The sequence below is a fragment of the Melospiza melodia genome, chromosome 5, assembly GCF_035770615.1.
Source record: "Melospiza melodia melodia isolate bMelMel2 chromosome 5, bMelMel2.pri, whole genome shotgun sequence".
In the NCBI taxonomy this organism is placed as follows: Eukaryota; Metazoa; Chordata; class Aves; order Passeriformes; family Passerellidae; genus Melospiza; species Melospiza melodia.
Genome location: NC_086198.1, coordinates 85,481,754 through 85,509,352, shown reverse-complemented (window position 1 = coordinate 85,509,352; position 27,599 = coordinate 85,481,754). Strand labels below are relative to the sequence as shown.

The 27,599-nt window shown below is 38.2% G+C and overlaps 1 protein-coding gene across 4 annotated transcripts in view; it reads left to right on the top strand.

The window, feature by feature from the left end:
- CCDC149 (coiled-coil domain containing 149) overlaps positions 1-27,599 on the top strand; it is a 51,552-nt gene that overhangs the window by 9,249 nt on the left and 14,704 nt on the right. For all 4 annotated transcript variants that reach the window (XM_063157733.1, XM_063157732.1, XM_063157731.1 and 1 more), the window contains exons 4-9: positions 10,574-10,681; positions 16,126-16,242; positions 17,616-17,788; positions 19,253-19,325; positions 20,661-20,745; positions 21,967-22,111. In XM_063157733.1, coding sequence (XP_063013803.1) covers positions 10,574-10,681; positions 16,126-16,242; positions 17,616-17,788; positions 19,253-19,325; positions 20,661-20,745; positions 21,967-22,111 — 701 coding nt within the window. The remainder of the gene's footprint in view (positions 1-10,573; positions 10,682-16,125; positions 16,243-17,615; positions 17,789-19,252; positions 19,326-20,660; positions 20,746-21,966; positions 22,112-27,599) is intronic.

Below are 27,599 nucleotides of genomic sequence, written 5' to 3'. Positions count from 1 at the left end.
TTATTCCTCCATATCCTAAAATGGATTTGTGACTGGACTTCTCATACTTAAAAGTAAGCTGGAAATGCATTGTCTGCTTTCCATAATTGTTAATTTATTGTTGTGAGGGCTGTTTTCCATTAAGTATTCTCCCAGGCCACTTGGCTCTATGAGTTAAAGTGGTAAAACAATGATAATTGCATTTTATTATTCCCGTGAAAAACTTTTTGCTTGCTCGCATGCATTTTTGTTCCTGGATATCTACATAGTGTGTCCCTGTTACAGAATGTTGGTTGTCACATCTTAAAATTATCTTAATTTTTAGAGAAAAATGGCACCCAAAACTCAGTGCCTGGAGCAGGGAGATGAGGACAATCTAAAAGAACAAAATTGTTGCTGTAATTGCTAGATTTGGAAGTATTTTAACTATGTTTAAAACATAGTTATTGCATTCTTTTAATGGATCAGAAGTTTTACTCATAACCCTTTCCCTGAGAGTTTGCATGTAGTTCTTGCTATTTGCTTAAAATTTTACGGCTTAGGGTTTTGGTTGCTTTAAACTAAACTTCCAGAGGCAATATAATTACTCCTTCAGGCACTTAAACAAATAGCTGCCAAGAAGTCAGTGGCTCAGTGTAAAATCATTTAACTTCCTCATTATTTAGCATAATTTATTTGCAATTCTGTTATTTCAACAGAATTCTAATAAAACTTTATGACCAGATACAAGTTTGTGCATTCTGAGTGTTGCTGAGAAATATCCAGTTGAAAGAAAAAAAACAAAGCAGTGTATGGATCATTACAGAAGGATAAGTAGGAAGGGAGATTTGCCGTCCCATAGCTCTTCTAATTCATCTTTCAAAACAAATAAAACTGACACTTGTTTCTAAAATACTAGCCAAATTCAGTCTAAATTCAGAAGCTGTGATAAGTTTTGGCAATTTGTCTTAAGTGCCTTGAAAACCTTTAATAGTCTACCTAGGAGTCATTTTTTTTTCCTGGGGAAGTTAGGTATTCATGCTAGGTAGCAGTGAAAGAAAGAAAATTGGGTCATTGATAGGTTCCCCCCAGCACATTATACATGTTGGGTTGTGCAGTAGTAGACTGTTAGTGTATTTCTTGAGTTTTTATTTTCCTGAGAAATGTGTCTGTGGCATACAAGGTGGATAACCTAGAGTAGTTAGTGTAACCTTTCTGAAGAAGAGTATAGTTTTGCTTTGAGAAATGCGTTAGAGAATAATAAAAGAAAGTTATGAATATTTTTCCATTATCACCATACAAACATTTCTTAGCATTTTCTCATCTAAGAAGGAGGGAAGTTCTCTCTTGCTTTTGTACTTCTTCCATTCCCTTTTTTCCTGGAACCCTAGAAGCCTGCTGGGAGAAGTTTGTGACCTCAGTCACTTTATGAAAGGAGACCCTGATCCTCCAATGAATTCCACACAACACAAAAGTGCATACTGTTTTCATGGTCAGAAATAAGATGAAAACACTATATACTTAACAGTTTGCTATCTGTTGCATTGGTTTGCCACAACTGAGAAATTACTGCTTATTATTGAAATTCCAGTCTAGAACCTTAAATGTAATAGGTGGGTTGGAATTGCTACTGTCTTCTCCTTATCTTCATTTCCCCCTTTGTTATTGATTATGTTTGGTGACTGTTTAAAATGTTTTGTTTTCCACCATGCCTTCTCATCCTGTTTTCCAGCACAGAATTTTCATGGTTTTTATGGAAATATCATGTAACCAGGCATTTTCTGTCAGCAAGCAGCTAACTCAAAATCTGGTTTTGTAAAATTGTTATTTAAAGGTATCTTAACATGCAGTGCTCTGTAGTGTTTTCCTGCTCAAAGCTGTGTTTGCATCTCGGATCTATTCCAAATGAAACAATTCTATGATACTATGATGATTCTATCCAAGGATTGCTCTGTGTGTGTCACATTCTGCCAACCAGCAGAAGCAGAAAATGAGAAACAGTGCTAGGGAAATCTCTATTTCTACTGTAGATGTTTCACCATTAGTTGTTCACAGCTTGAGAGCTGTCAGTATTTTCCTGGCCCCTCATGCCTATGTGGTTGAAGGTAGTTTTATAATGTCTTATGGTGTCAGGTGTAGAGTAATTTTTGGATAAGTAACAGAGGGGTGAAATGTTTCAGGACAGTACTAATTAGGAAGAGTGTGTTTTATGTTAAAATTAGTTTAGACATGTTTGTAATGGTTTAATCCCAGCCAGCAGTCAAGGCCCATGCAGCCTCACCAGGGTGATCAAGAAGAGACTCAGAAGGGTAAAAGCTACAGAACTTGTGGGTCAAGATAAAGACAGTTTTATAGGAAAAGCTAAAAGCTGCTAACACAAGCAAAGCAAAACAAAACAAGGAATTCTTTCATGACTTCCATGGGCAGGCATGGTGTTCACCCATCCCTGGGAGAGCGGGGCCCTTTCAAGCATAATGAATACTTGGGAAGACAAATGCCATCACGCCAAACACCCCCCTCCATCCCCTTTCCTCTTTCTTCCCCCCACTTTATACGCTGAGCGTGATGTCCCGTGGTCTGGCCATGGTCCCTCGGGTCGGTTTGGGTCACCTGTCCTGGCTGTGTCTCCTCCCAACCTCCCATGTACCCCCAGCTTCCTTGCCAGCACAGCAGTACAAAAAGCAGAAAAGGCCTCGGCTCTGTGTAAATCCTGCTCACCAAGAACAAAAGCATCTCCATATTATCGGCCCTATGTTCAGCTCAAATCTAAAGCATAGCCCCATATCAGCCACTGTGAAGAAAATTAACTCTACTCCAGCTGAAGCCAGCACGATGGTGAACACTCCCCGTTTTGAAAGACATGTTAAAATATTTCTCTGTATACATAGCATCTGCTGAGCATCCTATATAAATAGAAATTCTACCATTCTGCAGTTCTGCAGTGGTATGTATTTATATGCATTATCTGTGATACAGGACATTTTAATGGAAATTTACTAGGTATCTGTTGGCCAGTCTTGCTGCACTCTTTTTACAGCTTAAAGAAAAAAATGTAGATTGGATTTATAGCTTAGTATATACTGCTTGTTATTTTCAACTACATTGCTTAAATTTTCAGTATAGCTTCAGTTTGGGAGAAGCTTTGCCATTAAAATAACAAATCAGTGAATCCTTCAACCTTCTATATGAAATGGAAGTTCTTTTGATACAAATGAGATCCTTTGAATAAACAAAGATAAAGCAAAATGCATGGTTAGGAAAACAACTGTGTGGGGTCACAGTCCTAAATATGCTTTCCTTAATTTGGTCTCAGTGAGATCACTCAGTTGGATATAGTGGGTTTGCACTGGGGCTGTGTGTCAAGAGTAAAGTTGCAATGCATATGTCACTGGGGAGGTCTTAGTGTATATTTTAAGTATATAAGGAATCAAATTCAATGGAACTGAACGCCGCAAGACCACAGAAGAGTTAAAGTGGGAAGACAGCTCTTGAGGTCAACCAGTCCAATCTTCTTGCTCAAACACGACCACCTAGAGCAGGTTGCCCATTTTCAGTGTGGTTTTGATTCTCTGTGACTCCACAGCCTCTCTGGGCAATCTGTTCCAGTGTTTGAGCACTCTCACAGAAAAAAGGGTGAGGGGGCAAGACCCTTCCTCACCTTCTTGCTGTCCTTTCTAAGGAGCCTGGATCCCTTCATTACAGCACTCCAGTTGTGTGAGCTATCCCACTGATTCTCCATGATCCCAGAGTCTGTAACCTTGTAACTGCACACGGTGTTCAAACTCCTCTTCTTTATTCCCCCTGCTGCATGTGTTAGAGACCTTGGAGGGGCATCAGAGTGTGCTGGTTCTGTGGTACAGTCTTAGAGCTTTCCTACAGGTTTGTTCTATGGTAGTCTCCTTCTGTACATGCCTGTGGTCAAAGGAATTGCACTTCAGCTCAGTTGCTTTGTGAGTTGCTAAGTCCTTTCTCTTCCCATTATCCCGGTCTCTTGCCTTGCCCACCCTATCCTAAGCTTCCTTATTCCCTCCCACATAATTTCGAGAGTAAAGCTCTCCAGCCTACTGGCAAAGGTACTTTTGTCTCATGTAGTCAAGTGGATCCTGTGTCTCCCAAGCAGCTGCTGAGCCTTAGAGAGGATCCCATGGTCATAGATAACCATATTTGAGGCTCCTAATACCGAGTCCCGTAATGTAAGGGTGATGTATTCCTGGTACAGAACACAGCTTGATGGTTAATCTTCCTACCAGCCAAAAAGGCCCCCCAGAGAACCTGAAGGTCACAGCTCTTAATGCTGTTACAGTTATCCATGGATATCCCAAGGTGATTCATTCAAACCAACATTCTGACTGCTTCAAGGGCCCTTGGTATCACAGCAGCATGGTACCCACTCACTGAGATGTTGGCCAGACAGCTTGTCTCCTGCTAATGAATGTGTCCGTGGGCATGACATTTTTGGGCAGGCATAACATCAGAAAGAGCAGAGGTTCCAGACAGGATTATGCTGTGACATACCACAAATGGACCCATTTTGATCCATTTCACTTCTGGCTTCTAGCTCAATGTACTCAGCTATCACAATTCACTTCTGAAACAAACTTCAGGGATTACCTTATGACTGTTCATGACATGATCATAAATAATGGCTAATGTGGCTATTTCTTGTAAATTAATGAATTCACTAAGTTTTGGTAGCCTTGTGTTAAGGTGCAAACACTGCGTTCAGAGTCCTATGAGATAAAATCTGGGGATAAAATACACTACAGGGTAAGGAATAATTTTGTATTTATCTCACAGTGGTGCTGTGAAGATTAATGTGATTTCTTCCTCTCTACAAGGTGCTTGAAGATGAAAAACATTATGCATGTGCCAAATGTGGACCGATGCACTTTGCTTTGGTTTGTAGGTGCATGTGTTTGACTCCCGTAGCATGAGGTAGCAGTTGGAAAACAGTGACATTGTTTGTCCTTGCAACACACAGAAAACAATATTCCCATGGATTTCAAAATGTGCCAGCTCCAAGAGCATAGCCAGTTGATAGATTTTTGTTTCTGGACTCTGAGATATTCTATTCCATTGGTCAGGGCAGGTAGTAGTATGTAAAACCTAGAACTTGTCAGCCACACTAGGAGTCATGCTTTGTGAAGTGACACTTTTGTTTCTTCAACAAATAGGTTTTGCACTAACACAGAATTATAGAATCATTTAGATTGCAAGAGATCTCTAAGATGATCGAGTCCAGCCATTAACCCAATGCTGCCAAGGCCACCAGTGAAGTCTAGGAGAGAAGAAATGCTCATTCTAATAGATGTGGTAGTCCCTCAGGCCTGATGTGTACAACAACTTCTCTGGTTGCTGTGTCTTACCTTAATGGAATAGAGAGACACTTCTGCACACCTCTGAACCTGAGTACTCTCAACAAATATTCTGTCAATTAATTACAACACCCAAATGTTTAAGGGATTTTGATTATTTTTATGCATTATCTCAAAGTTTAGGATACCTTCAGAAGTTCAAAATATTTAGGAGAGGATTTTCTTCTCATATTCTATGTTAAGTGACTGCTTGACAAGGCTTTGATTTTTGATGTTGTTTTTCAGCATGAAAATATGACCCATATTAAGTGTATTCTGGTTTGTATACCCAGGATCTGTAATTTTAAAAGTCTTCTCTAGTTTTTCATCTTAAAGAGAAAAATACAATAATTTTGGGATTTTATTGCAAGGAAGCTAGTGCTAAGGGCAGTCATCAGTTCCCATATCTTGGAGTGAACAGTGGTAGTTGGTAATTAAAACAGGTTTTTCTGTATTAATTCAGCTATTGCAATCAGATTAATTCATTGGAGGAGAAACTGCACTTAAATTTGTGATCAGTCACACCCATCAAGTGTGCTGAATGTTTCGTCAAAACTTTTTCTGTCAGACCTATAATTCAGTGTTCTTCTTTGTTTGCGGGTGTGGCAGGAACAAACGTAAAAGACTGTAAATTGCAGAATAGGAATGTTTGCATTTAAATACTTCTAAACTGTAAAGGTATGTTGGAAATTTCCCCCTCTTCCCCCTTCCCATATTACTTTTTCAGGGAGTACCCTAAAGGCAAAAAGTTAATTTTTTTTTTATTCCCTTTTTTAAGTGTTGGATAAGATTTATGTGCAAAAGAATTGAGAGCTGTATTAAAGAGTGTTACTATCCATCATTTTTAAAGTGCAGTGAAGAAAACTAACTCTGTGTGTATGTGTAGCTAGATTTGCCAAATGATTAAAGGAGCCAAACTCCAGTGCAGTGCATAATGTCAGGGATGACTATTTGGAGTTACATGTTTTCTCATCAGGCCATTGGTCACTAGTGAGCAGAGGTCAGTTGCTGCCTGACAGGTATTTACTGGCTTATGTTAATAAGTGTTTCTAGACATTTTTGTCAGTATTTTTTGACCCTCATCTGTAGCTAAAGTTCTTTTCCACCTTGTGTCCCCAAAAAATGTTCTTGCAAATTTTAACAAAGCCTAAGTCGAAAATGAGGAGGTCTGTAGCCCCATCCCACTGAAGCATTGACTTTCTGGTCTGTTCTGATCTATCATGCTTTTTTTTTTTCTTTATGTAATAAAGGCACATGCTTCCCACTTGGCACTCTCAGAGCCATCTTATTCTCCTTTTTTCTTAGCTTCTGATGGGGTTGTTGGCTGTGGTTGCATATGCATTTGGTCAGAGGAAAAGGAATATGGGGACAATGTATTATTAGCACTGCAGTGGGAATTTAGACAGTGCTCACATCATGCTCCACTGAGAAGGTGGTTGGGCACTTGAACAGGTTTCTCTGGGAAGTGGCCACAGCACCAGCCTGCCAGAGTTCAGGCAGCATCTGGCCAACACTCAAAGGATGTGCCTTCCTTCTGGGGCAGTCCTGTGAGGTACAGGCAGTTGGATTTGCTGATCTTTATCAATATGAATCCCTTCCAGCTATTCTTTGAGTCTGTGATACATGCAAGCTTCCCATAACAGATGCTTATAAAACCAATAGCTTGTTGTGCTGCAGAGGCTCCAGAGAACCTGCCAGAAATGGAATGTGGCTGGAGCTCTGGAAGCTTGTCTGATACTGGCCAGCTACAGAGAGGGGGCTGAAGCAATACTTGTTATTTTGTATTAGAAACAGCTGCATTGAGAAGAGGGTAGGAGAAACAGTTTCCACTCCTGCAGAGGGAAGACAAAATGAGGCAGCAGAAAGATACCTCTGCATCTTTCCCTTCTTTATTCATGCCTCAGAAACCTCTCTTCATCAGTACTTTAGAGTTAGTTTTATGTAGTGTGAGTGAAAGAAGTACAGTCTTTCACAGTTTCAGGAGTCTTTTAAAGATTTCACCTAAAATCAAAAGAAACTCTTGAAGAAATTGACTTTAGAGAAGTTGAATTTGGCTAATTTACAGGGAGTTGTTCTCTGTTACATGGGTAAATGATATTAATTTTATTGTCTGTTGAAGTAACTAATCTTGGATTTCTGAGTGAATTATGTGTTTGTTCTATGAATATTGAAAAGAAATTGCCAAATGGAAAAATGAATTGCCATCGCCTTTGCTTAAATTTCTCCACTTTCCTCAAAAAATACGTGCTTGCAGGTACACTAAGGCAGTCCTCCATTGTTAGTTTTATCATCTTTCAAGCATATGGTATGTTTTTCTATTTATGCCAAAGAAATGGTACCAAGTCCAGGTATCTATCAATATATCCTCTTGGCTGGCTGTTCTTAAGCCTAATAGAGCACTTTGAAAAATTAAATGTTTCTCCATCTATCCATATTTAACCAAGAGCTTTAATAAGGTCTTGCCAAAACCTTTGAAACTCGTAACAGTCTAAATTATACATTGTATGGAACCCCTTAGCCAGGGAAATGAGTAATTGCTGGAGACTACTTCTGTGACATAGCTTGGTTGTTTCAGTTTAATAGAAGTACAATACAAGGCTTGCAGGAGGGAGCAAATCTATACTTAGCTCATTGTAATGCTCTTGGCATGGTCAAAAAAAGCTGGTTTATTTTGGTGTCTAAAAGTCTTTGTTTCAAGTTTCTTCCAAAACCTCTGTCGTGAGTATAAAGGTTTTTGTCACGTTAAGTCCTTTATATGGCTGACAAATAAAATTCAGCATAGAATTGCAACCCCAGAGAAATGGTTTTAAAGGAAGTAAATCTGAGCAGGAAGATTTAGTATAGGCATGGTAATGCCTTTCCTGCCGTTACTGTGAGCCAGGTTTTAACTACAGACTGCTGAAATCCTGGTGTTGCAGTTGTAAACACTGATTAGTGAGATTGAGTTCTTTCCAGGTGCTGAAATTACATGTGCTATTGCAGTGTTAAGAGTTGTGCCAATTCATCATAAAAAGGAGCTTTATAAATAGAGGTATTTCAGAGAGGTTTGTGCAAATCATATTCCTTTTTACTAATGCAGGCTTTATTGAAAGTCAACTTTCTTTAAAAAAATAAAAAATTGCATCTAAGCAGTAGCCATAGATACTTCAGTTTAAATACAATTTCCTGCAAACATGGGTTCTTTGTTTTCTTTCTTTTAAACGGCCATTAAGAAGTACTTTTCAAAACCATTGATTGAATGTGTTCTGAAGCTCCTTGATTCATTCATCCTGTGAATGACTATTATGCTGTTTGTTTAAGAGGTAGGAAAAAGATCTGTCCACCAAAGCATACATGAGGAATCTTTTGTGTTGCTTGAATGGTTGTTGTCTTGAAAATAAAATTAGAAGGAGCTTAATTTTAGTCCTGTATTGGCTATAAATTGGCTATTTATAGGGGTTCTTTTGCTATTACACTCTTTCCCCAAATTATTTATTGCAGTCCCGAGGTTTGTTAGTAGTTAAAAAATGCTTTAATTTCTTCCAAAATGGTGTGAAATTTTACTTTCTTCTGAACTTTCTTCTGAACTTTTGGTCTCAAAGCATCAGAAGTACAGAAGCTAAAAGTAGCAGTGACTTTAGGCTTCTTGTTCATCAGGTAGGATGTTGTCAGTTTCTTGAGTTATTTTTTCTGTTTAAAAGTTTGAAGCTATTACTAATTTAGACCAATTGGAATTTGGAGTTATCTTCTTCAGTAGTAATATACAAAAGTTCTACTTGATGGTACCTTAATAGTCTAATCCTGCAAATGGTTCTATGAATGTACAGCTATGTTCCTTACTATTCACATTCATACATTCTTCTTAATAGTTCTCTTAAATGTAAAGCAGGATATGTAGAAATAGCAGTTGTTAGTGAACAAGGAGCAGGATTGCAGTAATGGCTATCAGGTACCTTGTTGATTTGACAGTGTATGAGTTGTGAAGATAAAATTCATGAAAACATCCTATGAGACTCAAGTGGTAGTAGAATCACTGGGTAAAAGACTCAGATTGAAAAAGAGAGATGTCAGAATAAAAAAAAATGGGGGAGTTGAAAGAAAAGCACAGCAGGTAGGGAATCTAAAACTAAACCTAAAATACCAAAAGAGAGCTAGGAACAGTCACTTGATGAATTACAGTTAATGCATTGGCCTCACATGCAGGGAGTATGTGTAAGGGTGGCTCAGAGATACTGACTGATACATGAGGCTTTACTAAGTCATACTTAGAAGATCCAAAATTCTTTTTAAATTTCTTTTCATATTCTTGAGCTATTTGGCAATGGATGACACACCGAGCTGTCCATAGGCAATGTCTTGAAATGTTGCACCTTAGCCACTATGATTCTAACTCTCTTAGAAAAGCTGTCACTGGTAGGCTTTTCCTGTGTTGAGTCAATGTTTGTGTATTTATGAGACGTTTTTAGGGTAAAAATGGAATAAATTTACCTGTACTATTTGCTCATTTTCAGGTAGCATATATAGGAAAAGAGCAGATTGCATTTATTTTTTGGTTAGTGATCAAACTGCTGTAATTAAATTGTAAGATCATAAACCAGACAGCTTGCCCTGCTAACTTAGTAGGTTAATGTGAATGACTGCTTTTAACTTGGATTATTGGTTGGGGAGCAGTGGTTGGGTTTTAAACTCCAGCTTTCACCTCTCTTTTTCCAGAATCTAGGTGGTACCTAACAACAAAAATCAGGTCATATTTGAAGTTTTGCAGTAGTAGGTATCCATGGTATAGCTCCATACAGGGTCAGGGACTTTGGCTGACAGCCTCTTTACTGGCTGGAAATCTGCTCTAGATGCTATTAAGGACTTTCATTGTATCATAATTCTTTCTCAGCTGTGCCTTTTGTCTAATTATATGCAAGTTTAAAACTATTATTTTGGCAGCTTTGTATAAATATTGTCACAGTATTCTGAATTTAATTCTTCCCACCAGCCACGATACTGGAACCAGCATAGAGGTTTTCACTTTGTCTCATTTGGGGTTTGTGTGCTGTTCTGGGAGTCTGTATGCACTCATGCTGTATGTATTTTCTGCTATATAGAAAGATAAAGGAACCCAGGTGACTTTTCTTGTTATCTCTCTAATGAAGCATGAAGTCTGGGTACCACCAACAATAAAAGTAAAGATTGTTGGCAGATAAGGAGTAATTCAAGGCTTTCTTTTCAAGCACTACTTACACTTCTCTCCACAGACACTGACTTCTGACTGATGTTTATTCCTTTTCTAGGCAAATCTTGCTCAACTGTTGAGTGAGGCTCAAGATCGAAATAAACATCTTGGAGAAGAGATTGGAGAGCTTCAGCAGAGACTGGGAGAAGTACAAGGGGACAATAAGGTATTACAAACTGCCAGTAAATGGCATGGAATGTGTTAACTGGGCTAGAGTTTTGCATTTACTTCTTAGGAAAACAAATAAAATAATGGCTTACAGAACTTCTAGAATACTTTTATAATACAAGAAAGCTTAGATCAGTGTAACTACAGAAGCTGTAAAGGATACCAGTGAGTGCATCTTACTATGTATTTTTGTATGTTGCTTTTGCTCTGTTGTCCTTAACACAATGTGTTTTGTATTTAGCCTTGCTTTAATGCTTTCTATGTTCCTTTCTTTTTTGGAAAAAAAAAAAACCTGTATTTTATTATTGGTCTTTCCTCTTACAAATAAGTACAGATAAGCATGTGTTCTACCTGTGGTAATTTCCAGGTTTTTGTACTGAACTGCAAAATTTTAGTAGATGACAAAGGAGCATAATTTTTCTCTTAAAAAAATCTGGAGTAGTTGATCAGAAACATGTATAGTGAGCTTTCTATTAAGCCCTCATCCCATTACCCTTACATAACCAATTTATTTCATTGCTAAATTTAGCAAGTTATATGGAACATTGCTCAAAATCTGCCATTTGGTATTAATCAAACTCCTGTTGTCTCCATTAATTGAAATATTTAAAGTCAAGCCAAATGTGTGTAACATTCACAGCTGGAGCTTTATGCAAAAGTACATTCAGAGATCAAACTAGTGAGAAGTTGAATTGGAGAGTCAAGGTGGTTAACAAAGTAAAAAATTGAAACAAATAATGATAGCTTCCCTCCCTCAACTACCATTTTAAAATTATGGCATTTTAAAATTTAAATAAAAATGACGGCTTTTAATTATTCAGATGGGATTTGTTTTTCCCCATTTAAGTTTATTTTATATATTTTCTTTTAAACATAAGTATATTGTGATAATGCAAGTTTTTTCACTGTTTGTCACAAAGACCTCCCTTCAAGGTCTTCATAGAGCTGGGAAAGGTTCAAGTGAAACCTCATTTTGTAGTATGCATAGCAGTCAGCAAAACTTGCTCAACTCTTCAAAGACCAGATTTCTGACTGTTTATTTTCATTTGCATGTTACTGTTTTAGAAGTCAGTGCCTTTCAGTTCTCCAGTACCAATATTATGCCCCACAGCCTTTCCCAAGCCAGTCCTGAACAGATAGCAAGGGTTTGTAAGTACAAACAGAAAACAAAGGTAGGAAAACTGCAACACATTTAAATATCAAGGTTATGTACCTCTTGTAGTTCCTTGTGACAATATATGATCTTGGTAACACAGAGCCTCCTTCTGTGTGCCTGAACTGGCGCTGTTTAGATTCACCTTTGTGGGTTAACATGGTATTAGCTAGTTATCTTCGTGACATCTGTATTCTCAGCTTGAATTTAAATTCATGATCCTCAAAATGAATGGAAAAGTACAAAAGGGGTTATTCTGCCCAGTGTGCCTTTCTCTGAAAGGCACAAAATAGTGCATCACTAAATACAGAGTGGGAGGAAAGAGCTGCATCAGACTCAGATTAATTTAGACTGGGATTTTCATTTTTGGAGCACATTCTTCACTCTCCGAGTAAATGAGAAATAGAGCTTATTTTAGTGTCAGGTTGCTGGTTTTCAAAGTGCCTAAAAAAGCATTGCCATCTCTCTGAGGGATTTAACACTCTCCTCCTGTGTCAGATTTCTCTCCCTACAAGCTTCAGTGATAAAATTCTAGGCTTGTTCACAAAGCCATTCTCTTCTGCTCATCAGTTCTTCTGTACTGGCAGCTGGGCTACCTCAGGCACTGGAGTCCAGATAATGCATGGTATATACAAAAACAACAACAAAAAAAAAACATAATAATTTGCTTGTTCTTACATTTTTTCCCCTGCATTCTTCTCACTGCTTTTTCCAAAGTGAGGGAGGGCATCCTGCCCAGCTGGTCTACGTCAGCCTTACTTCTGGCAAGAGATGAACAAACAGCTGCTTTTGCAGCAAGTGAAGCTGCTTATGGATGAACAATTCTGCCTGTGTCTGAGCAGGGGTGACTCATGCAGGCTTTGTCACTGAATGGCAAGAGCTTTGCAGGGCTAAAAAAGAAAAAAAAACCCTCTTTAAATATCACACATTAGTTCTATTGATAAAGAAATGTTTTGATGGCTTGGCTTGTTTTTCACCACTTTAATGTTTCCTACAAGTAGGATACAGTCACTTGGATTAGCTGGAAAACCTTGAGCCGGAGATCTTTTACTTGTTGAAATCGTGTTAAACACGTCATCAGGCAATAACAAATTACTTGCATTTGGTTTAACTGGAATAATTTTTTCCTCTCATTTCAAGTAGAATTTTGTTGGCACATATAATAAAACTTGTTCAGACAGTCTCTGGAAGGATTTGTTGCTGCAGTTTGAAAAATACAGCAATAGTTAGACTGCAGCATTCTAGTGACAGATATCTAAGGCTATTTATTTTTATGATTGATCAAATCTCACAAGTTCTGACACATGAAAACTCTTCTATCTTTATGGTAGTTATTTGTAAATCTTTTTGCTTCCTAATGCTTTGGCAGCAATGCTTGGAAACAATTATTAAAACATATAAGGAAATAGTTAAAATATTTCATTCTCTCATGTGAAGGGGTAAAAATGGAAAGCTTAAGAGAAACTGGAGACTTCTGCAAGACAAGATGACTCAGTTGCCTTTACCTGAATGCCTACCCACGCAAAGAATTGCTGTTGTAAGCTGCCAGGAGCAATGCTGAGCGAGAGCAAGGTGCTTGGGAACAGTGGCTGCGGTGTTACTGTCAGCTCCTTATTGCCAGGCAGACAATCCTTCATGCAGCAACAGGGAGAAGTGTTAAATGGGGTGGGTGTGTTTGGGCACAACTGGGACTTCAGGTAGCACATTTGCAAGTTCTGGTCCACATTTTAAGATTTTGTAAGATAACGTGGTGAAGACAATTGCTGTGACTGTGGCTAAACACAATGGTTTCTGCCTTCCATGGAGAATTGGTTGTGCTTGTTTCCCTTTTCTTTCTGCATGTTTTATTGATAATCAGGAGTGTCCAGCTTTGGTGCAGGCATTGTTTATGGACTCCTACCCTGCACAGCACCTATCCCAGTGATGCTGTTTTTAGGCATTGTGGGGCTGATATAGTGTTGCTATTTTGTAAGTAATTATTGTAGCTGAAAGTGATGCAAAAAGAAGCTGTGATATTAAAATAAAAAGACAGTGCTTGCAGCAGTGGACTGTTTTAGTTAAGAATTTATAGGTTCTTGACAAACAGGAGTTTTCTCTGGGAAGGTGCCATTAATTTAAATCTGTTCAGCTGTGAATACTGTTTGCTGAATCCTGAGGGGTAGTGTTAACCTAAATGAAGTTGAGTGGTCTTTTCCTCAGTGATTTCTGAATGACAGAAACAAAAATACTAGCAGCTAGAGGGCAGGTGTATAAAGTTTATAACAAAGCATTAATATATAAAATAAACCCTTAAACCTCTGGCATAACAGTGTCTCTTTGGGTCACAGCATTTTCAGGGAAGAATTTTATAGCAGGTGGTGCTGCCTCATGAGACATTCGCAATGCAGAATTAAACGACTTGGCCTGTTCTGCCCTGTCAACTCTCTGATTGGCCAACTGTCTGGAAGAAGCACTCTGTTGTTTTATGGATTGATATTTTACTGTATTTTGTGTATGTTAATAATGCTGCTTTTACGGGATCGGTTTGGAATTTTGAAGCATTCTTTTTATAAGACTTCATGGTTTTGGTTTTTTTTGCCTCAAAATTGGTAGTAAATAGAGTTCTCCTTTTATTGATAGTGTGTTTGACCTTGCAGGTTCTAATTGCTTGCAGTTTTATTTTATGCCTCACCCCCTCCTGGGCTGGAGGAGAGTTGATCATAGTGCATGAGTGACAGCTTTGGTCCAGTTCCCAGCCTGGTGCCAAGTGTTAGGCAGAAGTTTTGCTCTGCTGCAGGCTTTGGAGACATTAATAAAGTGTGATTCCTCTTTTCGTTTCCAGGTTTTTTGAACAAGATTGAAACCTCAAAATGTTATTACATTTGCTTTTTGTGGTCTTTATCACCAGAGAGAAATTCTAGAAATTAAATTAATTTATCTGAATTAAATGACATAACATGACCACACCTTTTGTTCATCAGCACTTTAGCTTTTAAAAAAATCCAATAGCTATGAAGCCATTCTAGGGTTTGCTAGTTGCCTTTTTGACTTGTTTTGATAAAGAAATTAATAGGAGTTATATCTCTTAGTATCCACTCAGCCTTACTATCTGTGCAGGAGTTTGCACTTCACCTGTGGGGATAGTGAAACATAGTTTGCCAAAACCAGTTACTTTGCAGCCACAACTTCCTCTGAACAAATGAACTTCTTATCAGCACACATTGTACTAGCTTCAGTGACTCGCACTGAACTGGAGCTGAAATAAGCAGGGAGGATGATTTTGGTAGTCTGTCTTGCATCAGCAGGATTTTAATTGGCACATTGTAGCTATGGTGACTGGCATCCCATAAATACCAAAGATAGATTTTAATGTACAATCTTCTACTTCAGAAGATTGATTTTTTTTTTCCTAACTCTGCAATATAATGGTGTGCATTAATTCCTTGGTGCAGTCAAAGATACAGGGAAAGTCAGACTGGTTATTGTGGTGGGTTTCCCTGGTCTCTGTGGAGCTCCTAAAGATGAGGCCTAGTTGTACTGAGTATAAACAACTGTAAATGCTGAATGCCGTGTAGATTGGTATTTAATACTCCATGGTCCTTGAAAGGTCGTTGCTTTTTGCTTTGGATATTGAATGTAAATGTGTATTAATTCAAGTCAGACTGTTTTCAGCAGTCACAAGCTCAGAAGTTCATTAGCTGCCTGAGCATTTTGGCCAAGTCTCTTTGTTGTTGGCCCATTTTTTTGCTTTTGACATGAATTAGCTTTTGTGAGTTGACTAAAAAATAATGCATAAGCGAATGTATTAGCAGCTGTTAATACAGATTCTGCAGTGATGTAGCACAGGAGGGGTTTTAAGTAGTGTCAGTAAAATGAAGCTGGACAAGCCACTTTGTTCCTTTTTATTAACTGGAAAGACTTCTCTGCTGCAGAGAATTTTAATATGTACATATTTACTAAGAGGCTTTCTCATAATTCTCTAGTTCTAGTCTGAGTGGAATTAGTTCCTGTCACTCCTAAAAAACATTGACCACATTCTTGGTCCTTCATAATTTGTAAACTCTGGTGACTGTTGTTGCGGGGTCCGATTGAATTCCTGTGGATGCTTTGACTGTTCAACTGGATTTTTTCACTAAAAACTGGATTTGACCCTCAGTTCAGAAGCCTCCCTCTGATTTAAATAACAGCAGCTGTTTGGCCAGGAAGAGCTGAAATCCAAAGCTGGCAGCTTTACTCTTTCTAATACAGATATACTCTGTGGCTGCAGCCTATGTTTTCTTGCTTACCAGATTCTGTTTTTGTCCTGGCAGCTCCTTCGAATGACCATAGCAAAGCAGAGGCTGGGGGATGATGAAGTTGGGGCTCGCCACTTTGCGGCACATGAGCGGGAGGACCTCGTTCAGCAGCTGGAGAAGGCTCGAGAGCAGGTAGCGCTTAAATGGGCATACAGTGTCATGTTTTCCAGAGCTATTGGACTAGTAACTAAATCATTTCTGTTCTGTATGAAGGGCTGGGAGCTGATTGATGCTGGAAGTAGTGGTTAGAGTGAATTCCTAATCTCTCTGGAATTTTTTCTCTAGACTATTGATTCTCCTTTTTTTTTTTTTTTTAATGTCCAGCAACAATTTGTGACAATTGGATATTGTCAATGAATGTCAATAAAAGGTACCCTTTAGTGAAGGCTCTTACAAATATTCAGCACAGTGTACAGTGGCTGATGTACCTCCTAAAGATACCCTCTGAACCAAATTTTCTGTTAAAGTGTTGTTAGTGAACTCTTCCTCCTGCCTCCAAGCTATTTCTTCTCCTCTTCTGCAGAATTCTCAATCAGACCTATTTCCCTTCCTCAAGTCTGTATGAATACTCTTTACCATGCAGCATCAGACTTTTTCCCTAACACTGATACATACATTTCTGGACAATTTTGCAGCTCTGCATTATCAGTTTTTCCCACACTTATTCCTACCAGTGTCAGTTCCAACTTGAATTAGCCATTCTGTGATCAGGAATTTCTAGTTTTTCAGTCTTCCTTCAATTCCACTGTACCTTACTGGAAAGGCTGTTGGTCTTCTTCCAGCGTGATCCTCCCTGCTAACTCTCTTACCAAGCCTGTGTTCTTTCTGTTCATCACCCAGCCTCTTTTAAATGGTGGTCTGTTGTCCTTCCTGGCTTATCTATGTTTTCTAGGATGTGCATGGAGACTTCTGTCCCTGCAGGCTTTTCTCACACTCAGTTTTGCCTCCTTGGAAGTTTGAAGCTCTTTGTCCTTGAGTATCTTTCACACTGGACTTCACTCTTTTGCTTAATAGCACAGCTCATCCTGTTGCCTCCATGATTGCTTATTTTTGTACTTTTTCAGTTCTTACTTTATGGAACCTCATTGCTCAAGTCCCATGATTAGTGCAAATTCCCATTTGCAGGCTTTTTGACAAGGCTTGTTGACTTAATTCCTGGAGTCCTGGAAATTATATGATAAAACCACCTTAATATGTTTGTAGAGCAGAATTACAGTAGAAATTGAGATTTCTTTTGCTTTGTAGAGCAGAATTACAGTAGAGATTGAGATTTCTTATATATTTATTGTTTTCTAGAAATTTTTTCAAACTAATCTAACTGGTAAAGTTACTTAACTCCAAGTTAATGAAATTGGGGAAAAATACCTGGTGTTATGAGCTTTGAAAATACTTTTGACTGTCCAAAATCAATACTGTTCAAACATGTGCTTGTTGCTGTTTTCAGGCTGGGTCCTATGTTAGCTGTTGTTTAAACTCTTACTGATACAGCTCTCCTTTCTTCTCAGATCGAGACCCTGAGATATGATCTTCAGGCTGCACTGGATGAGCTACAGGATGTGAAAGAGGAACGCGCTGTTTACCAAGACAAGTCTGACAGACTGAACCAAGAGCTGAATCATGTCTTAGGAGGGCATGAAAACAGGATCATTGACATAGATGCTCTCTGCATGGAGAACAGGTGAGTGCATTACTGTTTCCCTAGAAAAACAGTGTGCTGTTTTAATAGGAGTATCAGGAAGTCAGTCACAACAAAACTTTAAAGAAAATATATCCAAGTATGAAAGTTAAGAGATTTTGGAAATTTGTTTTGCCTGTTTCGTTTATACTGTAACTAAGCATTAAATAATATTGAGAAATCTAGGCTACAGGAAATTACCAGTGTTGTATTTGGCTACAGAGATGCTAGTGATGTTCCCAAATAAAGCTAAACAAGGAAAAAGAAGAGAAGACCTTTTTATTCCCATCACTGTATGGCACCAAAACCAAGAATATTAAAATTTCTGTATTCAGAAACTCCCAGTGAGCTGTAGTGGACTAATCTTGAATTGGAAACAGGGACTTTGAGTACCCTCAGTTACAGCTACAGACATAATTTTCTCCACAGGGAGAGGTTGTCAGCATGGAATGATTTGCCAACAAAAGTTGCTGGTGAAATCACCCATGTAGATTTTCTTGCTGGTTTCTTGGGAAAAGAATGTGTTTTATGGTCTCTGTTAGGGATGACAGGGAGGAGTCACTGACAGAGCCATAGCAGGTATCTCCCTTAATGTCAACAATTACCTTAAAGTGAAATAGAACTTGTAAGACAGCTTCCATTTTACAAAACTTATGCTTTAGGCAAGAAAGTGTAGTACCAAAGGCATTACTTCTTCTCTGCAACTTCAGGGGTTTTTTTCTGTTTTGTGTGGCCTACAGAGTTCTGTAGAATTTAAGCCCCCTGCTCTCCTGACAGTGATGTGAGTTTTTTCCTGTGAAATAATTAAATTGTCATAAACCCTAATACAGCTGCAGTTGTACTACATGAAAGAAAATACCATATAAACCCTTTATTCATAAAAAAGACATTTTCCTACTTGGAAATAACTGTCTCATCCAAGTGCATAAACTCTAATAGGAAGAACTGTGCTGTTTCATTTAACTGTGTACCATTTTTCAGCTATATTGTTAAATTTTCTACTTTGTGATTGCTAATGAGAAGTGCCAAGTAAGTGATGGATATTGCAATGCAAAAGTTCTGCATAGCTGAGTCTTGTGCTGACATATATACAAATCTTCATGTGTCCATCTCACACACCTTCGAGTACAGAGGGCACACATAAATGCTTCCTGATTATTTCCTCTAGACATAAATATATTCTTTTAGCTTTCTTCCCCAGAAACCTGACGAGCAATACAAAATAGTTGTGCAGCATGCTTGACAAATCTAACAGAAGGGCAGCTCCTGCTCTGATGCAATTTGTTTCCCTGCTTTAAGTTTTATGGGGTCAAGAACACTAAGATTTTGTTATTTCATCCCTCAGAGAACTGCAGAGGGAAAAGAACTCTCACTAGTTCAAAGAGAGGACATGCCAAATAGTAAAGAAGACTGCTTGAGGCAGTATTTGAAGGTTCCATGAAGTAAAGGATTACATTTCTTTTTCAGGTATCTTCAAGAGAGATTAAAACAACTTCAAGAGGAAGTCAACCTTCTGAAGTCTAGTATTACTAAATATAAGGTAAGATCTTCTCAGTGTATCATTTAAACTGTAGTTCTTTGTTCATTGAAGTTATTCTTCATTTTCATGTTAAATGTGTTTAAAGAACAAATTTGTTCTTGAAAGAAAAGTCCACCATTGACATTCTGACAATATTAGCATGTATACATATTACATGCTCACTCTTCCTTGTAGGCTTCTTAGCTGAGGGTAGTACAAAGGGATTCCTGTTAAGAGTATTTTGAAAAATTAATGAAATACCTGTTTTTTAAGTTCTGTGGGGGAGCCATCAGTCTGCTGGGGGGCAGATGATCAGCCTTCCAGCCAGCTGCTAGGCGAAAAATAGCAGATCATGCAGTGGTGAATAACTGCAGCCATGTTGGTGTCACAAAAAGATCATGTCTCCCTGTTCTGTGGTGGCTGTGCTCTCTCTTCATGTAGCTTAATGGTAACTAAGCTTTCATTGTTCTTCTTCTCCTGAGTTAAAGTATATGCTGTTTTACATAAAACCTTCAGGACTGATTTTTGCCCTTCCCAGAAGCTGTGCACTCTTCTTTCCTTCTGCAAGTCATTTTGGGGAGTGGGAGGGGAGGGCTGCTTGTCAGGCCATGAGAAGGGTAATCTTAGGATTGTCGATAGGAATTCTTCATTTAGGTCACTATAAAGTAGTTTGTGCACACTATAAAGTATGCACAAAAACACAGCTTTGCTTATGTTTTTTGTGCATAAGCAAAGCTCCTCAAAGTACCAACTTCATTTCAGTGTCTGTTCCTGCTTGCAGCTTGGGTCTCTTGGAATGTGAGTTTATTGGTGAGAACTGAGCATCTTGGTGGTCGAGTGGGTTTCACAGAACTGTAATTGAAAGGTCTGGACTTCTGTAGCAGGACCATTCTGCTTCTAATTGCTGAAAGTCAGTATTTGGTTCTAAAAGGCCTTATAGAAACTCTGATAGAAGAATTGGAACTTTCCCTTTGAAACCTATCTAAAGAAATGCTGGGAAAAGTTTGCTTTTGTTTCCAGTTGATGTTGTCTACAGCATACTGCAGTATCTTCACTGGCAGTCAGCTGATTATTAAAAAATAGGCAAGTCTTAACTATACATTGGGGGGAGTGGGTGGGAGAGACTGCTGTAAAGTGATTATGATGAGACACATGAGTCTTTGTAACATTCCAAAGACTTTAGGCTAGAGAATAATAATCTGAGAGAGTTACACCCCCATAGTTTATTATAGGTCTAAGGTGTAGGCCTTGCAGAGCTGCTCTGAGACCAAAACCCAAAGTTCCAGAGCCTTTCTTCCTAATGACAGGATTTGTTGGCTACTGTTTTTCTAAATAAGATATTTGTTGTTTCCCTAGAATGCACTAGAGAGACGAAAAAATTCAAAGGCTCATAGTAGATCCAGTAGCAGTGCTCTGACTGGAGTCCTTTCTGCAAAGCAAGGTATTGCATAAATGCAGCATGGTGTTGCATATCTCCCTGAATTCCTTTCATCTCACCTCTTTATTTTCTAACCCTTTCCTTACCAACCAAACCAAAAGCTCTCTTCCTATTCTCTGTTTATAACTATGTGCTAATTCTGTCCTCTTCTCAGTTGACATTACAATATAAAATTTGCCTCTGGATTACTGCTTCTTCTTTTGTTAATTCTTTTGCCATTCATTCTCTCCCCCATTAGTTTTATCAAATATTTCTTTACTCTCTAGACCCTGACAAATCACTTCTTTATTCATCTCTTTGCTCTGCTAACAATGGCAGTCACAATTCGCATTCCAATGAAAAGTAACTGGGTGGTGGAGGAGGGGCACTAAGTCAGGTTTTCTGCTGCTATTCTTGGAAGCTTTTACATTCAGATGTTTTACAAGAAATCTTTGTGTCCCATGTTTCTTCATGGGGAGCAAAATAATCTCTTTTCCCTGTTTCAAAGAAAATTCCAAGATTAGGAAAGAAAGCGAATGAGAAAATTCTTTGAAGCATACAGTGTATCTTGCCACCCTGTTGTTTAAATGTAGGTATATTCATACACACACATGAGATCAGTAGTAAGTGTCATGCTAAGTTGAAACTAATTTTTCTGGTTTTGACTTCTCTTTTCTCCTCTTCTCCATGTACTTGCATACATATATAAATATGTAAAGAAGCAGAGCCAGATTCTAGTTACAGGTTTTAATGATACTAGTGAATTTCCTGATTTGGCTTGAAGGTACAGACTCTGTGTTGCAGAGGAAGAGTTCATGGGTGACTGTATTTTCACACCAGTCTTAAATAACCTGAAAGATGTAATTGTTCTAAAAACTAGTATAAAATATTCTTTGGAGGTTTAAGTTTTAATGACCAGTTGTTACCAATTAGTAGGCCTGTAAAATAATTATTTTGTATATTTCTGAACACAAAGAATTTTCCAAAAGCAGAATCAAGTTAATGTAAGATGTGTCTGCCTATACTTGTTCTGGCTATTGCTGTGAATAACAATCAACTTGGAAAGCCATCATACTTATGCCAGCTAGAAATTACAGTTGTGATCTTTTGGCTTTGTTTTTTAATTGAAAGAAAAATATATGTATTCACTTAAGTAATTGGAATAGTTCCTTGATGCTAAGTAAATGTTTGTGTTGCGTTTCTGTGCATGAGAAGCCAAAACTCATTTTGTTTTTAACATTATAGTCCAAGAGTTGTTGTCGGAGGATCATGGATGTAGCCTACCAGCCACACCACAATCCATTTCAGATCTCAAATCACTGGCCACTGCATTACTGGAAACCATCCATGAAAAAAACATGGTCATACAACACCAAAGACAAACTAACAAGTAGGTGGCATGACTTCTAAGTAAAATATCAAGCTATGGGAAAGTTAGTTTGGGGAAATATTAAGGGAAATGGGAAGGAAGATTCATTTTCGCAGAAAATTCATCATCATGGTTGAGTGGTGGATTCTTTAGTTTTTAAGACCAGATTTGTGATTTGAGAAAAATTACATTTTCATCTTAAATTCTAGGGTTGACAGAGACCTGTCTGCCTTTGCTAGGCAATGATTGGTTTGCTGTTTAGGTTATTACAAACTGTAATAACTCAAAGCAGACTTCTGGCAGGAAGGTCTGTAGGAACAGCTAAAGAAAAGCTTCTGGGAGGAAGGACACCCTTGAACTGGAGAGAAGATAGGTGGTAATTGTTTGTCAGTGTAGGAAATTTCTAATATGCTCTGTTGGGTTATTAAGTGTTGCTCCCAGAAAAGAGTCTGGAAGGGTTGATGTAACATTTGACAAATGCTCAGTGGCCTATATCATACACATGATACCTGTTGCTCCTATAGTTACTTTGCTAAAAGTTGAAGGAGATAAACACAGTTTGATTGCTACTAAATGGGGTTTTTTAAAAATCTGAACTGAACTTTAAAGGAGAATTTGTTTACTCTTAGCTGTTCTGCTCATCAGTAGAATTCTTTGTGGCTTGTACAGTTCCTATCATGGCATACTATAAAAAATTTTGACACATTTTGTGACATTCTGATATTATTGTATTATTGTCCTTATGCAGCGTATAAAAATCAGAGCTAGGAAGTGTTCCTTGATTTTGTGCTCAATTTCACCCCCTCTTTTTTGTTGGTGAGTTTTTTGTTTTGTTTTCCTAATTTTTTTAACCCTGAGTCACTGCTGGTAATCAGAGGTTATTCAGGCTTCTCAAAAGCACATCAGGACCAGATGCCAGCAACAGCCAGACATCTTTCCTGAGAAGTAGTACTGAAGTAAACTGTATTACACTAGAATGGATTATTCACTTTGATAACTTAGATACTAGGCAGACTCCATTGCATAATTCTGAGTGATGTGGCAACAGAAGTGGAGGAGCAGTTAATAGCCACTTTTAATATTTCTGACACATCAAATGGCTAATCAGCTAAAAGGAGACTAAAGTGGTGAAAATGCAGCCCAGATGTAACTGATGGCAGCTCAGTCAATTCCTGTCCTGTGATACAAGAGGAGTTGCTGCACAGAGCAGTGCTAAGGAAGGGCTAACAGCTGCTTACTCCCTTCTTACTGCTAATGTAGCATCAGAAGGAAGACATCCAGAGAACAACTTTTGTTGTTCCAGGTGTAACCAACCCTTGCCTCTTACATCCTGATACTCTATCAGTGTAATACCCAGTGGTTTATTTTGCATAATTTTTCTTTTTTTGCAAACTTCTTAGTTTTGTAATCCTCTTTGGTGATATGCAGTGTCTTGCATCTCTCAAATATTATTGCAATGATTGTTTTCTGATACTCCTCTTTCTGCTTTCAACTACTGAGTATGGGTTGTCTTGAGATAACCCCCAGAAGGAGATATGATCCCTATGTCTGTGTGCCCCACTGGTCACATAAAGCCATCAGGGTATAGACTGGATAAATGCCAACTACTGTTCTATGGCCAACAGAAGATCAGCTCTTAGAGGGAAGTGACACTCCATATCAGTCCAGGGTCAGGAGTGTTCTCAGAATTAAAGTGTTATATTCCGTTCAGGATGGTTCAGGGAAAAAAAAAAAAAAAACCAGATAAATCCTGATCAGATTGAGTGAAGAGCCTCAAAAACATTCCTTTGTGGTATTCTCATGCTTTTTGTCACTTTTGACTTTAGGTGGATTAAAGAAAATGTTAAGGAGCTAGGAGGAATGGGAGCCACTACAAGTGGAAACACCTAAGACATAAAAATTTAATGTGAAAAAGGGAAATGCAGGTAGGACATAAAGGAAGAACGTCCTTTTTTGGGATGCAAATAAATGAGGGCACTTATTTGCCATATAAAAAGTTAAAAATCTGCTGACTTATGAAAATGGAAAAGAAACTGCCCACCTGTTGGAGAAAGTTAGATGTGAGTGCATGATCAGTGTACAAGTTAAACAGACAGGGTCGTAAACTGGTACTAGTAGAAGATGCATTCTTTTGTTGAAGACATTTCTCCATTCAAAACAGGAAGTTGAGAAGGATGTGAGGCTAGAGAGAATTGTAGTGATAAAAAGTTTTACATAAATCACAAGGCAGCAGTCTTTCCCTGTGAAAGGAGCATATTTGGAGGACATATTTACCCTTTCAGATTGTTGTTTGAAGAAAGTGAGATTTATTGGGTAAAGAACATGAGATTTTGGGGTGGTTGTTTCTTTTCATGGAGAAAATTGTGCATTTGATATTTGATGGGTGAATGACCTGGTAGTGATTGTCTCACTATCAGTAAATGAGATTTTTCAGACCACATGACCTTACTTTCCCCCATACAGTTAACCTACTCTCAGGTCCAGACCTCTTTGGTAGCTTGCAGTCTGAGAGTTGGCTATATAAGTTTACAATAGCAGAATGGTGGGTTTGCTTTCTGAATAACTGAAGCAATAACAAGACAGTGGATTTTTTTATTGTAGATTGGAATTTGGATGTTCTGCTGAAGTTTACTTTCTGTTCTTCCACTGTTGTTAAAAAAATCCATTGCCACTTGTTCTTGGAGAAGACACACTACTGTTATTGCCACTCTTCTAAAGAAGTGGTGTGATAGAAGGAACTGTGGGAGGTTGTGCCTAGGGACAAGCAGGCTAAATCTAGCCTTTATTTTTTATCCCCAATTTTCAGAAAGAAAGAAGTTGTTGTGGAAAAAACCAGATTGTTTTTCCAAGGTGGTTGGTAGCTACTAATGCTAAGTTCAAGTAACGTCCTGTGTTTTTCTTCACAAGCCCATTAGCTTAATTTGAAAAGGCAGTTGTAAATTAATTCTCTACGCAGTAGTGTGTTGCGAGATTAAACAGTTCCATAAATGCAAAACCAAATTGTCCTAACTCTGCTTAGCAAATGGATAAACATCCTTTTTTATTCTACCAGCAATAAACCATTTATTAGCTGTTCTTTTTAGTGCAATTTGTTCCTGAAATTGCCAGCACTTGTGCAAGCTGGATCAGCGTAAAAGCTGCTGTGGTGGTTAGATATATTGCACTAATTTTAACATTTCTAACTTGGGCAAGTTCAGTCATGTCCAAAATTACAAAAAGGATTGTGTCAGTCTGTAACTTGAGCACATGTTTCCATGAGAGGTGCAGAGCCAGATATGGGACTGTGACAGTCCTATTTACAGGCATTTAGTGATGGTATTTGTATGAGGGTGTATGTCTTCTACAGCAAGAGCTAAATTAAAGCCAGGTGAAGGGAGCAGGTGAGACCATTGCTACTGTTGCACAAACAACAGATTTCTGTAAAACCTTATCCTGGAGGGAGGTTTATGCTAACTCCCTTGTTGCATTAGGCACAGGACCAGAGAACAACAGAAATAGCTATCACCTGTGTCTGTGACATAATCCTTGTGTTTTAGTTGAAGGATCTGGTTCATTGTGTCTAGAGATAAAAAAAGAGATCAGGGAATTGGGTGCTACCAGCCCATGCAGTCCCTTTAAAAATACCCACCCAGGTAGGCCTGGCCAAGCCACCACAGCTCTGTCTTCCCACAGCATCTATGGAGGTGGCAAATTAACTGGACATCTCGGGGGAAAGGAAGGAATGTGATAAACCACATTGTGTTCAGAATAGCGTACACATTTATCTTTCAAAAATTTATTGCTATAAGAACTTGCAGCATTTTTTAGGTTTTATTTCTCCCCTACCTGTCTTAGGATAATGGGGTTTTTTAAGCAAGCTAGAATGATACTCATCTCTGAATGTATTTTGGTCTCTTCCTGAATGAAAGGAGTGGGGTTAAATATTGTCCTCTACTGTTGCCAAGCATTGTTCTGAGAGACAAAATGATCCTTCTATATGAGAACCTGCAACAAAAGTTAAAAAGAATACCAGTGCCTTTTCAGAGGATTCGGTAGGTATTATCAGGATATATTCTCTCCAAAACCATTAGAACTAATGTGGTACAGCTGATAAATAAATAAATTATAAATAATTACAATTATTTATATAATTATAAAAATAATTAGAATTAATTACATTTACATTTATAGTTATAAAATTATAATTATAATATAATATACAATATAGTAATTATAATATATAATATATAATATTATGCAATATTAAGTTATAACTATATCATATAGAAAATAATTTAAATATTATATAATTATATAATGTATTATATATTATGTAATATATAATGTATTAATTATAATACATAATATATTATAATTATAAATAAATTATAAAATTTGAGAGAATCAAGAGAAAAGTGACTTTGCTGTTGTTACCTGAATAACAAGAGCAGTAACAATAACTTCTTACAGAGGGCTGAGATACAGGTGGTATGGCTAGCTGGCAGGGAGGGCAGCATCCTTCCCATTTTCTGCCCTGGAACTTGTGGTGAACTACTTATGAAAGTAATAAGGATTAGATGTGTTAAACTTCTGACTCTTTTGTGGTGACAATCTTTAGCCAAATCAACATTGTTTTGTCAGCTCCCTGCCAGAACTGACATGATGTGGAAGAAGTCTTACATCAAGTCTCTCTGTTCCACTCTCAGCCTGGGGAATTCCGTGTTCTTTAGCTGACCCTTGGTGAGGCCTTAGGCAGGAAGGTGGGAAGGGGCTCCCAGTGTGCAAGGCAGAATTTCCTGAAAGCTGCTCCAGTGCCTTTTGGTGTCAGCTGGTGTGTTGTACTGCAGAGCCCAACTGCAGTATGGGGTGATGAAACTGCAGTATGGGGTTTCAGGGTTATGAAAATAGTGTTATTAAGGCTGAGTTTCTCTTACCGGATGGAAGCATTCTGAAAGTGAAATCTAGACCTGAATAATTTTGCTTTTAATTGAAGAAGACGGCAGTAAATCTATCATAACCTTTTAACCTACTGAAATACTGAGTTTCAATGGGGAAATAAACATAACTGCTTTGTATTTTCTCCTCTGCTTTTGAATGTGATGAAATGTTCTTTTTAGTTGACACACACCCTTGTACCTCTCAGTGCTTTCTTTGATGTTTTTTATAAGCTTTCTCTTTCTGTTTTACATTCTGTCTCTCATCTTGATATTTTTGTAATCTTTAAAATACTTATAGGTTTTTATTGTGTCATTGCAAAGCCCTCGCAGTAGAGATTTCAAAAATGCTTAGTCCTTGTTAATCAATTTTCCCGGCCTCCTTGATATTTGCTGGGTGTGCTGTTCTTCACGTCCTTCCCAGAATCTGCCATCTTGTCAGCAATGACATTCCCAGTGTGCTCAAATGTCTGCACAGAAAGCCCTTGCTGAGGAGCTCTCAGTGCAGTGTTACACAGCTCTGGGATGCACAGCAAGATACTATTGCCTTGCTGGGCTGGGATATGCTGCTTCTCAGCATTCAGTTCAAATTTAAC